We start from the raw sequence: 12,686 nt of genomic DNA, 5'->3' as shown, positions 1-12,686 counted from the left end.
CCCCAGTGTGATTCTTGCTTTGGATAATTCTGCTAGAATAGTGAATACTGAGGGATAGCTGTTTCTAAGCAAGCAAGTTTCTGCTTCATGGACATAAACTAAACCTCCTATATAAAAAAAAAAAAAAAAAAAAAAAAAAAAAAGAATCTTTCCTGCCTTCTAGCAAACAAACACACCCACATACCCTTACCAACTAAATTCATTTCAGGGTTGTTGTTTTTTAAAATGGCTCCTATGGCACATTGCACGATTACCACACATCCCAACGGAGTACCCGTGCAATACAAATGACAAGGCTTTGCAGGTACCATTTGTAGGCATGGCTGAAGTTACATGCTTTAAACACCCCAAATCCCAATCTATTAGAAAACAATTAAAAATTGCTTAAATGGTAAAGAGCATGGTGCATATATAAAAACAAGAAAAGATCTGAAGTTGCAAACAACAGATAAAACTACTTATTTTCTAATCCTGTTTAGCTACACAGCCCAAAGACTGCAAGATATTGCCATGAAAAATAAAATGAAGCAATATTTAAATTGGTGGCCATGTTATCTCTTCAAGGTTTCTTTATACTAACTATCTAGACACAATTTTGCATGTAGAATCATGTGGCTATTTGCTTGCATACAAATACCGCATTCCAGCCTGCATTCTTTTAATTGAAAATAATACATCTAAGAAGATACAGCAGACATTTTTTTCTTTTGTAGTGTATATTTTGTAATGTATTCTTTCATGTCATACCTGAGAAGAAATATGGACTCATTTGATTCACCAGTAGGTGCACTTTTAGGCTGCAACTCAGATGGATTTTCTGTTAAAAACAAAAAACAAAACATGGAATTCATATCATTTTAGGGGATAAGAGGAAAAAAATTATGTAATAGGTATACTGCTAGGATTACAAGGCTGATCACATTTAAAGAAGACTGTCAGCTGAAATGAGGAAATATTAGCAATACATAATCTTACCTACATAATCTTACCTAGTTTGAAAGATCTATTGAGTTGCTTATTATCTGCTCTTGATGATGGCATGTCATCTGAATGTTTATGGATATCCAATGGATCCTTAATATCTCTAGATACCAGTATCTTTGTGTTTTCACTGCTGTTTAAATTAGAGATGCTAGTTAAGATAATAACTTAAAACACTTCAAAAATCAATACTTCGTTGTTTTTATGTATATACTAGTTTTGTCAACAGGGGACATGTTTCAAGAGACAAGATTCAAGAGCCCACAGGATAAATCAGTGCTACAAAAGCACTGTAACAACATAAAATGAAAAGCTTTTTCATAAATTAAAAATACAAATAACAACCAGGAAACAGTTTTCATACGTTAAAAAGGGTAATTTGTCTACTTATAATTACTAGATTAGAAGACTTACCTGGTATTGCCCAGGTCCTTAAGGGCAGAGGGCTGGCTTCGGGGAGGGGGAAGGGAGGGAGAAGAAAGGGACTCAGGGCAGGGGGCTGAGGACATGAGGAGGTGTGAAAGTGGTGGTGGGGATTAGAAGGGGCTAAGGGTGGAGGGGCTCCATCTGGCATAACTTCTCTTTCCCCAGGCCTTCCAGCTGGCAGAGGCCTTCTCTCCCTGCCCTACAGCAGCGAAGGGCCTCGGGGGAGGAAGGGTTGGGACGGGGGGCTACTTACCTGGTCTGGTGTCAGACAATTTGATGAGCCCCAGCCGGCCACTCTCTTGATGGTATGGCTACCCACAATGATCACTCTGAAGTATTGCTGTCCTCTGCACTAGCTGCTCCTAGTGGTCACTGCGCAGTATCATGTCCATCCAAAGAGCCCCATCCCTTTCCATGTTGCAGAAAAAAGTCCCATTCCAAGGACTTCCCATTTTTCTGGCACAGCCAAACCATGGCCTTCTTTTAAGTTAGTATAGGAGGAAGCTGTATACCAAATTTGGCAATCCTAGCTCTTACTGTTTAGGAAGAGTTCTTGAACAGACTCATGGATAGACGGATAGATACACATTTCTAAAATAGATAAAATGTTATTGTCACTAAACTTACTGTACCTTGAGCTTGTGTCCCGGCTGTTTGTGGAATCATCATGTCTGCTGAAAGCATCTTTCCAGAATGGATGTTGTAACAGGCCTGTCCAGTTTAATCTTTTTGATACAACAAAATAAAGAGACTGAAACAACACTACAATATAGTGTCATTATCCCCATATTGACTGGGTACGTGTCAACTCAGGAAGAGATGCAGAAATAAAATTTCTCAATGGCTTAAATGACTGCTTCTTGGAGCAGCTGGTACAGGAACCCACAAGGGGAGAGGCAATTCTCGATTTAGTCCTGAGTGGAGCACAGGATCAGGTCTAGGAGGTAATTATTACAGGACCGCTTGGGAATAGTGACCATAATATAACAACATTTAACATTCCTGTGGTGGGAAGAACACCTCAGCAGTCCAGCACTCTGGCATTTAATTTCAAAAAGGGGAATTACACAAAAATTAGGAGGTTAGTTAAACAGAAATTAAAAGGCACAGTGACGAGAGCCAAATCTCTGCAAGCTGCATGGAAACTTTTTAAAGACACCATAATAGAGGCTCAACTTAAATGTATACCCCAAATTAAAAACATAGTAAGAGACCTAAAAAAAGAGTCACCATGGCTTAACCACCATGTAAAAGCAGTAGTGAGGGACAAAAAGGCATCTTTCAAGAAATGGAAGTCCAATCCCAGTGAGATAAATAGAAAGGAACATAAACACTGTCAAATTAAGTGTAAAACTGTAATAAGCAAAAAAAGATTGAGGAACAGCTAGCCAAAAACTCAAAAAACAATAGCAAAATGTTTAAGTACATTAGAAGCAGGAAGCCTGCTAAAAAAACCAGTGGGTCCCCTAGACAATCGAGATACAAAAGGAGCAATCAAGGATGATAAAGCCATTGCGGAGAAGCTAAATGATTTCTTTGCATCAGTCTTCACGGCTGAGGATGTTAGGGAGATTCCCAAACCTGCACCATCCTTTGTGAGAGATGAATCTGAGGACTGTCCTAGATTGAAGTATCATTAGAGGTGGTTTTGGAACAAATAGAAAAACTTAACGTTAACAAATCACCAGAACCGGATGGCATTCACCCAAGGGTTCTAAAGGAACTCAAATGGGAAATTGCAGAACTGTTAACTGTGGTTTATAAGCTATTTTTTAAATCGGCTTCCATATCTACTGACTGGAAGATCGCTAACATGACACCAATATTTAAAAAGGGATCTAGAGGTGATCCTAGCCATTACAGACAGGTAAGTCTAACTTCAGTACCAGGCAAATTAGTCGAAACAATAGCTAAGAACAAAATGGTTAGGCTCATAAACGAACAAAATTTATTGGGCAAAAGTCAACATGGTTTATGTAAACGGAAATCATGTCTTACTAATCTATTAGAGTTCTTTGAGGGGGTTAACGAACATGCAGACAAAGGGGATCCAGTAGATATAGTATATTTAGATTTTCAGAAAGCTTTTGACAAGGTCCCTCGCCAAAGGCTCTTCTGTAAATTACATTGTCATGGGATACGAGGGAAGGCCCTTTCATGGATTAAGAACCAGTTAAAAGACCGGAAACAAAGGATAGGAATAAATGGTAAATTTTCAGAATGGAGAGGGGTAACTAGTGGTATCCCCCAAGGGTCAGTCCTAGGACCAATCCTATTCAACTTATTCATAAATGATCTAGAGAAAGGAGCAAGCAGTGAGGTAGTAAAGTTTGTGGATGGTACTAAACTGTTCAAGATAGTCAAGACAGAAGCAGACTGTGAGGGACTCCAAAAAGATCTCACAAAACTAAGTGATTGGGCAACAAAATGGCAAATGAAGTTTAATGTGGATAAGTGTAAAGTAATGCACGTTGGAAAAAATACAGTATGATGGGGGCTAATTTGGCTACGACAAATCAGGAAAGAGATCTTGGCATTATGGATCGTTCTCTGAAAATGTCCACATAGTGTGCTGTGGCGATCAAAAAGGCAAATAGAATGTTAGGAATTATTAAGAAAGTGATAGAAAATAAGACAGAATATCTTACTGCCCCTGTATAAAACTGTGGTACGCCCACATCTTGAGTACTGTGTACAGATGTGGTCTCCTCACCTCAAAAAAGATACTTTGGCCTTGGAAAGGGTTCGGAAAAGGGCAACTAAAATGATTAGGGGTTTGGAACAGGTCCCATATGAAGAGAGACTAAAGCGACTGGGACTTTTCAGTTTGGAAAAGAAGAGACTGAGGGGGGACATGATATAGGTATATAAAATCATGAGTGGTGTGGAGAGGGTGAATAAAGAGAAGTTATTCCTTAGTTCCCATAATATAAGGACTAGAGGACACCAAATGAAATTAATGGGTAGCAGTTTTAAAACTGCTAAGTGAAAGTTCTTCTTCATGCAGTGTGTAGTCAACCTGTGGAACTCCTTGCCAGAGGAGGCTGTGAAGGCTAGAACTATAACAGAGCTTAAGGAGAAGCTAGATAAATTCATGGAGGTTAGGTCCATAAAAGACTATTAGCCAGGGAGTAGGAATGGTGTCCCTGGCCTCTGTTTGTCAAGAGGTTGGAAATGGATGGCATGAGACAAATTGTTTGATCATTGTCTTCAGTCCACCCCCTCCGGGGCACCTGGTGCTGGCCACTGTTGGCAGACAGGCTACTGGGCTAGATGGTCTGACCCTGTACGGCCATTCTTATGTTCTTATGTCATGATTTAATATTCTATGAATTTCTTGGTGAACACCAAACCACACAGCATGTAAATATGTAATCACATCATTTGTAAGTCACAAACCCAGGAATATAGATATTTTAACTCCTCTCCTCTCTCACATTACAAACAAGGCTGTCCTGACTTTAAATAGTATATAATTCTAAAATTGCCATCAGTACCATTATCCTTGTGTCTATTTGTCTAGTACTGAGTATCAGAGTAATTTAAACAAAGACCTGGCACAAATCTTTGTAGGAAAACCATATTAACTAACTGCAACAAATTCAGAACAGATAGTTACATCTTTTTGCAGATGTAATTTGCAACGTCAAGATTTCAGTATTGTAACAGTCATCGCTTTTCAGAAAAAAAAGAAAACATATCATGTGATTAATTGCCATGGATAAGACTGCTTTACCTCTTTTCAGGATCTTTTTGCAGCAAACCATCTAGCAAACTAAGGAAGTTTGAAGAAGGCTTGGGAAGAGTAGAACCTGTAAATAGAAGTACTTCAAATAATATTGGTAACACAAATAATTTAGCCTAAAACTAGAATCATAATATGAATAATAGAAATGTAGAGTTCATATATAGTTCCTGTTCCTACTGTTAGTTACTACAGACAATGGGACACATAGGGGTACAAAGGTCTGTCTACTTGTATATGATTATACAACCAGAACCTAAGCTTTCAGTAACTAAGTAGCAGTCATTTTAAAAGTGTCTAAAATTAAATTTTCACATTGGAACAGTTCTCATACAGTGTAAAAAAACCCCTGTGCAGTAAATGTAATTTTTCAGCACGTGTCCCACATGGTACTCCACCCTAAGTGTGCTTGTGGCCCTTATGCCTTTAACTGGAAATATCTCATGACAATGCCATTTAAGCGCACACATCCATGCCAGTCAGCCTCATGTCATTGATATATACCATGGTGCAAGCAAACTGTCTTCAGTTCATTCTCTACAGAGAGGCCCTATACCAAAGAACTCCAAAGGAGAGTGGAAGAACAAGAAATGGAGCCTCCTTAGAGATGATATCTCAAAGAACTAGTTACTGCACATGGTGAGAAACCATTTTTTTTCCAGAGTAGTGTCCCTGTGAATTGTCCATTCTAGGTGGTTCCAAACTAGTTCCCTTTTAAGGAGGAGGGAGCTTTGGAGTTAGGTCCAGTACAAAAGAAAGCACAGCTGAGTCAAACAGTATCAGAAGCAGTCATGTGTTATTGCACAGTGTTCAGCAAATATATGTATAGAAGCCCAAATAACAGTAACTCATATATTACAATAATGGGTACCTTATTGAGAAAAGCCATATTTGTAGAAACACATCTCATATAGTGAGTTCGTATGTCCAAAGGTGTCTGAATATTAGTAGATACATAGCAAGAATTAATGTAGTCAAACACCCACTTGGAAAGTCTTTGATTAGAGAATACATACCCTTTGCTCTATCTGTGACAGACCTGCAAATAGTTTCTCTTTCTGAACTGTTTAGAGTTCTACACTGACAGAAGGCCATGTCCAAGGTCCCTGCTAAGTTGTGTGGCTCTGCAGCTGCCTAATAAGCCCCGTGACAGGGGTTCAGGCTGCTGTGCACAGAGCTGTGGTGGATTGAGGAGCGGCACCTCTTCCCCATCCTCAGCAGCTCCCTGCTGGGGCCGGAGGAGTGGGCTGGTACATAGGGAACAGAAGGAGAGAGGAAGTGGGTGAGTAGGCGTCAGTAAGGAGCGGAGAAGAAGGGAGTTTGTAGCATCTCATTTATCACCTGGGCTGCAGTAGCAGTAGCTAGGAGATAAGAGTATTCTCTGATCATAGCAACGTCATTGCAGTGTGTTTACTATCTTGGGTTGTTTAAAGGATGATAAAGTACATGTACTCCAAGAGCACTGTTAATTTTCTGTTTTTATCTGATTTTATATTAAACATCTTAAACATTGTGCCTAGTCAATTAGCCCTCATTTTTCATATTTTTGCTTCCTGCATACCTATCAACTACTTAAAATATATATTTATATCTAGAGTTTTTGTTGTTACTGGTGATGCACATCCACACAACTTTGGTATTGGTGTTCAACCCGCACAAAGATGGAAAATATTAGCGGGACATTGACCAGGACTCCCCTAACATCAGGTGTACATCAGGGGTATGCTGCAAAAATGCCTTTTGTTCATCTACGTGAGGTTAAGAGTAGAGATGCAAAAGTTTAACCATGTAAATGGTTAACCAATAAGCCTGGGCTTATAAGATAACGTTCACAGTTACACAAAGGCTCCCGCCGCTTTCTTCTGGGGAGCTGGCTACCACTCTGTGCTCCTGCCTCTAGTACAGAGGAAGCAGCATGGGGTGGCAGCCAGCTCCTGGGGAGCAAGGCTGCAAGCAGGAGCTGGTGCAAATGGGCAGCCATCTTAAACGTCAGCTCCTGGGGAGTGGCCTGCTGCCCAGCACTGCAACCTCTGATATAGAGGGAGTGGGATGAGGCAGCAGGCAGGAGCCAGCATGCACGAGAAGCTGGCTTAAACACAAGCTTCCAGCTTGCACTCTCCCTGGGAGCCAACTACAGCCCCGCATGTAAATGCTGACTATTTCATTGGTTACACAGGTTGCTCCATTACACACATTTTAACATCCCTAGTTAAGAGGTGGAAGACAGGCAGATGAATGGGTTGATTAATATGAAACTCAGAGGAGACTGTTATCCACAGAGTACCACAAACATTTATAATTGCCCAACATCTGAGATGGTTTCAGATTATCAGCAACCAGGGTCCTCCTTTGGTCCATTTGCGGTAAAGTTAGGTGTCAGCTCAACAAAAAGCAAGCTTCCTCAGACTAGTCAAAAGCATACTCTCTAAACTCTATAGATTTTCTGTGGACAAAAGCACAATAATTCATAATAGCCTCTAATAGGCTATTCCCTGGTATCTGCTAGTAACAACTGATTATTCTCCGTATCCGCGAAGCTGATTCAGGAAAAGAAAGACACAAACAAATTTAACACAGACAACCACAAATTAAGGTCAGTTTTCCACATTCCCTCAAATCCCCATGAATATGTCCTTTTCATTTTATCTATCCCAGTCATCTGCAAACTGCAGTTTTACTGTTTTCTCCTGACTCTATCATGTCCTCGATCCTAGTGGTGGGGAGGGAAGTTCAGTGCACAAGATGGCTCCAGATTATATCAAAACCAGTTAATTAGCTAAAAAGTTGGGGTGCTGTCACAACATTACCTTGCCCATAAAAAAATACTGTAAAAGGAGGATGAAGTTGAAGCTGTACCCATTCACATCTTGATCCCAGAGGAAAGACACTCAGAACTGGAGTGGCCTGCTCTACTGTCAATGTATACCCCGAGTAGCCCAAGGACCTTTGAATCCCAGAGATACCAAACCCTGGGGAGACAATAAGTAGCCCAAAAAGAGCTGACCATTGGTCAGCTACAGGGCTGATCGTGACTCAGTAAGAGTGTTGCAGCTGAATCCTCATCAACCCAGTGGCAGATCACTCTGCAACCATTAAGTCCCAGGCTGGAATGCAATATCAAGTACAGGAGACAGTCCATTTCTTCACAAAGCCCGCTGTCATGAGAGGAATACCTGAAGAGGAATTGGAAAGGGCATTGGTGAAAGAATATTGGAGTAGATGGCTCACCCTAGGGAGATGATCTCCAAAATCCACTTGTCTGTGGAGAAAGACACTGAAGCCTGCCTGAAGGAGTAGAGGGAAGGGAAGAAGGCAGTTAAACCATCTTCATCCTTACCAGCTGCACCAATTTATCAGGCCCTCAATGAGTCCATTAAAACTGCTGCTTGGAGCTGTTAGGGTACAAGGTCAAAGGCTGAAAGGAGGAGGGTTTCCTCCTCTGCAATTTGTCTCTCTTCTAATGTGGCTCATTTGACCTCTAGAAGGCTGGTAATTGCACAGGATGGGATCTCTGAGACATCTTAGCCTTGCTAAACCTTCTCTTATAGGAATATATAAGTATCCCAAGAGAATGCAAAGTAGTCTTGGAGTTCTTATCATGAAGGGGTGTGCAATAATTTTAGATGGGAGGCCACTTCAGAAATTTAAGAGGCTCTGGACCACCCTGGAAGGAACAGGGCCTCAGGCAAAAGAGGTGGGGCTAGGACAAAAGACTAAACTGTATACAATTATTTTAATTAACCATGTTTTTTAAATTTAATTAAGAATAAATTCAAACACACACTAAATGAATCCAAAGTCCAAAATATGATCTTCTTGCATTTTAAAGGACCCCATTAAGGGTAAGGCTTACCAGTTAACCAATTTAATATTCGCATCCCTACTACCTACATACAGACATACGCTATGTTATTTAAACTACTAGTCATTTGCACCGTTTCAGCCCCTTTTACCTTGAAGCCATGCTGCTCACACATATCAAATGTCTTTGAGAACAAGTCCTTAACAAGATTTAGAACTTTTACTAAGCTTTTTGCATCAAAGAAAAAAAATTCTGATTCATTTTCTTTAACTTGACAAAGAACAGCTGCTTTGTCTTGCTTTAAGAACTCAATGTAATCAAATGTAATTTGACTCAATTTAAAGACAGACACACTTGTTTTCACGCCAAAAAGCATTATCAGAAATTTTAACCAAAAAGGTAATTTTTATTAAATTATAGCCATCTGAAAATAGAGGCTTATAAAAAAGCACCTACTCAACTAACATGATATCATTGCAGCATGATTCTATAAACAGGCCTGGGCAAAAGACAGCCTGCCAAGCCCTCGGAGGCAGCGAGGAGCCCCAGGCAAGGTTCCCCTGCTTGCCCTGCGCACAGGACAGAAATGCAGCTGCAGAGCTCCATTTCTGTTTTAAAACTGTAGGGGAGCGGGGAAGTTTTAGAAGCCGCCTTGCCCCCAACACATTCCCATTGGCTAGTTTCTGGCAGAAACCAGCCAATGCGAGCTGCTTATTAGAATAACAGCCAGCTACAAAGAATCATGCCCTCTCTCCTGGGCGCAGCTATTCATGAAGCACATGGCCAGGCAGGCTGGCTGGGAAACATTTCAAACTCTGCAGGAAGGAAGGCTAGTTTGGCAATTGGCAAGTAAGTTTCTTGACCACAGCCTGCTTCTAGCACCCCTGCTCTTTCCTGCCCCAACTCTGCCCCACCACTGAACATATCCAAACACTCTGTCCTCTTCTTACACCCATACCTCCTCCCACATCTGGCACCCCAATCTCCTGCCCCAGATCACAATCCCCTCCTATCCTAGGTCACATCCCAAACCCCTGTACTCCAGTCCCCTGTCCTAGGTCACAACTGCCTGCTTCATCTCAACTCCCTCCCAGACTCCAGTCTCCCTCCTGCACCCCAGTCCCTTACCCCACGCTCTCTTCTGCGCCCAACCTCCATCCCAGACCCTGCATCTCCTTTAATATCATGGAAGAGTACAGCCCAACTACTTTCCAAAATCTTGGAGTGCCCCCCCCCATCAAAAATTGCCTACCCCTGTTCTATTGAGTCAAGTTAATTAAGTAATGGCTTAAGAATAAAACCTATTTCCAGCTAGAAAACTGTTAATATTAACTTTATTTGACTTATGCATTTGCCCTAGGAGCAGTAATACAGAGGAACATAACAGTAAGCTTCCAAAAGGATAACAGTTCTAATAATCAGTTAGAGAGATAGCAGAATTAAGACATTTTTGAAACACATTGAATTCAAAAAGAAAATGCACTTCAGCAATTAAAAATTTAAAGCAGAATATTCTTTGCAAATCAAAATATTAGATAACATAAAAAACAAAACTGACTGCTACATTATAAACATTACTCTTGTTTGACTCATTTAGTAATAAGAAAATATTACCTTTAGGTTTAGGTGGCAAAGGATTTTCATATAAAATCTGTTCAATTAATTCCGAAAAGCTTTCTGAGAAGAATGGAGGTTTTCCTATAAACATAAATAGATTGATAGAATTACGTGAAACTTGGTTCAACTGCAAAATAATTGTTACTTGCTTCTCGAATGAGAATTTAGTATCAAACTGAACTAAAATTTAACAAATTCACATAAATTTACATAGAAACACCTTGGGTAGTGAGAGTCAGTGAGCAATGAGGCCTACAGAACAAACCACTAGTGGCAGGACAGCCACTAAGAATCACCCTTCATGACTTGTGTCCCAAAGCAGGTCTCCATAGTATCCCCAAATGGCAGCAGAGTAGATAAAGACAACAGCAAGAACCACATCTATATTAATGCAACAGGCCAACATATTGGCCGCGTCTAGACCGGCAAGTTGTTCCGCAAAAGCAGCTGCTTTTGCGGAAAAACTTGCCAGCTGTCTACACTGGCAGCTTGAATTTCCGCAAGAACACGGACGATCTCATGTAAGATTGCCAGTGTTCTTGCAGAAATACTATGCTGCTCCCGTTCGGTCAAAAGCCCTCTTGTGCAAATGCTTTTGTGCATGAGGGCCACTGTAGACAACGTGGTATTGTTTTGCGCAGAAAAGCCCCGATCGCGAAAATGGCGATTGGGGCTTTCTTGTGCAAAACCGCGTCTAGATTGGCACAGACGCTTTTCCACAAAAAGTGCTTTTGCGGAAAAGCGTCCGTGCCAATCTAGACGCTCTTTTCCACAAATGCTTTTAACCGAAAACTTTTCCGTTAAAAGCATTTGCGGAAAATCATGCCAGTGTAGATGTAGCCATTGTGTAGATGAATACAGCAAGACTGCACTACAATCTGCACCCTGGTCTGAAGGAGATTTCACCTTCCTAGATGCTCCCTTCCCTCCCCTCTTTCCTAAGCCCAACTAGTGCAATTTTAAGTACAGGCAGTCCCCGACTTACGTGGATCCGACTTACGTCGGATCCCTAGATACGAACGGGGTGAGGCAACTCCCGCACATGCGCAGCAGCATTCCCGGGGCTCGCTCACCTGGGTCCTAGGATCCTCCTCCTCCTCGGGCCGGCTCCGACTGGGGTCCCGCAGAGCTGCCGGGCAGAGGAAAAGTGCCTCCCCACGCCCGCTGCCCCCCCTCACCCCCCTGCCAGCAACAGGCTGCCCCCTCCCCTGAGCAACAGGCTGCCGAACAGCAGACAAAAGCAGCCTCTCTGCCCCTCCTCCCCCTATACATGCTGGGCTCCCTGGGCAAACAAAGACTCCACCAAAACAAACAAAGTGCTGGCCTCATTGTGTTAGCAAAAAAAGGACCCTCCTCCTAGAACCCTGGGTGGTGTGTGGAAATAAAGCTATTAGCTCAAAGCATGGTGCAGAGCTGTTTGGTATTTGATGAGTTACTCCTTTAGTCCTGAGTTTGTCACAGGGACAGAAATAGATGTGAAATCTTCTGAACAGGGGAACAGACAGCAAAACAAACATTAGAGGGGAGTTAACCTTTCCCTATGCTATCCAAAACTAAAAAAAATGTTTGGCTAGAGTTTCCCCTACAATATGTACCAGTTCCGACTTACATACAAATTCAACTTAAGAACAAACCTACAGTCCCTATCTTGTACGTAACCCGGGGACTGCCTGTATCTAAATTCATGCTTTTGGCAAATTATTGTAATACTTAAGAGAATAAAATCCTTGGATGGGAGCTCAAACCATCAATATACAATTTTGAGCACAAGAAGCAGTTAAAATAATATATTATAATTATACTATAACTCAGATCTCAGCTGATTTTATAAGGATCCGAAATAACTGGAAGTCTTTATAGTCTACCAAAAAACTTATTTTTCCAAATTATCACAAATATCAAATAGATAGAAATACAACCTGAAAATATTTCATAAAGCAAACAGCCCAACGCCCACAAATCACTAGCTTTGGAGAAGTCAGCTCCCTTTATTGCTTCTGGAGCGGTGTATACAGGATATCCTATAAAATAAAACACATATAATGCACCTTGACTATTTAGTCAGCATTTATACAATTCAGAATTTAAAAAAATGCCACTGTCAATCCTCCCACC

The 12,686-nt window shown here is 41.2% G+C and overlaps 1 protein-coding gene across 5 annotated transcripts in view; it reads right to left on the bottom strand.

The window, feature by feature from the left end:
• ULK4 (unc-51 like kinase 4) overlaps positions 1-12,686 on the bottom strand; it is a 428,077-nt gene that overhangs the window by 400,217 nt on the left and 15,174 nt on the right. For all 5 annotated transcript variants that reach the window (XR_012901902.2, XM_006131810.5, XM_025189026.3 and 2 more), the window contains exons 6-11: positions 12,491-12,592; positions 10,569-10,652; positions 5,144-5,219; positions 2,040-2,132; positions 990-1,114; positions 748-817 (exon numbers count right to left, since the gene is read on the bottom strand). Coding sequence is in view for 4 of the 5 variants with exons in the window: in XM_006131810.5 (XP_006131872.3) it covers positions 748-817; positions 990-1,114; positions 2,040-2,132; positions 5,144-5,219; positions 10,569-10,652; positions 12,491-12,592 (550 nt within the window). In the remaining variant the exon portion in view is untranslated. The remainder of the gene's footprint in view (positions 1-747; positions 818-989; positions 1,115-2,039; positions 2,133-5,143; positions 5,220-10,568; positions 10,653-12,490; positions 12,593-12,686) is intronic.

Source organism: Pelodiscus sinensis, chromosome 2 (assembly GCF_052426305.1).
Source record: "Pelodiscus sinensis isolate ZL-2025 chromosome 2, ASM5242630v1, whole genome shotgun sequence".
In the NCBI taxonomy this organism is placed as follows: Eukaryota; Metazoa; Chordata; order Testudines; family Trionychidae; genus Pelodiscus; species Pelodiscus sinensis.
This window is presented reverse-complemented; position numbering and strand designations above follow the sequence as displayed.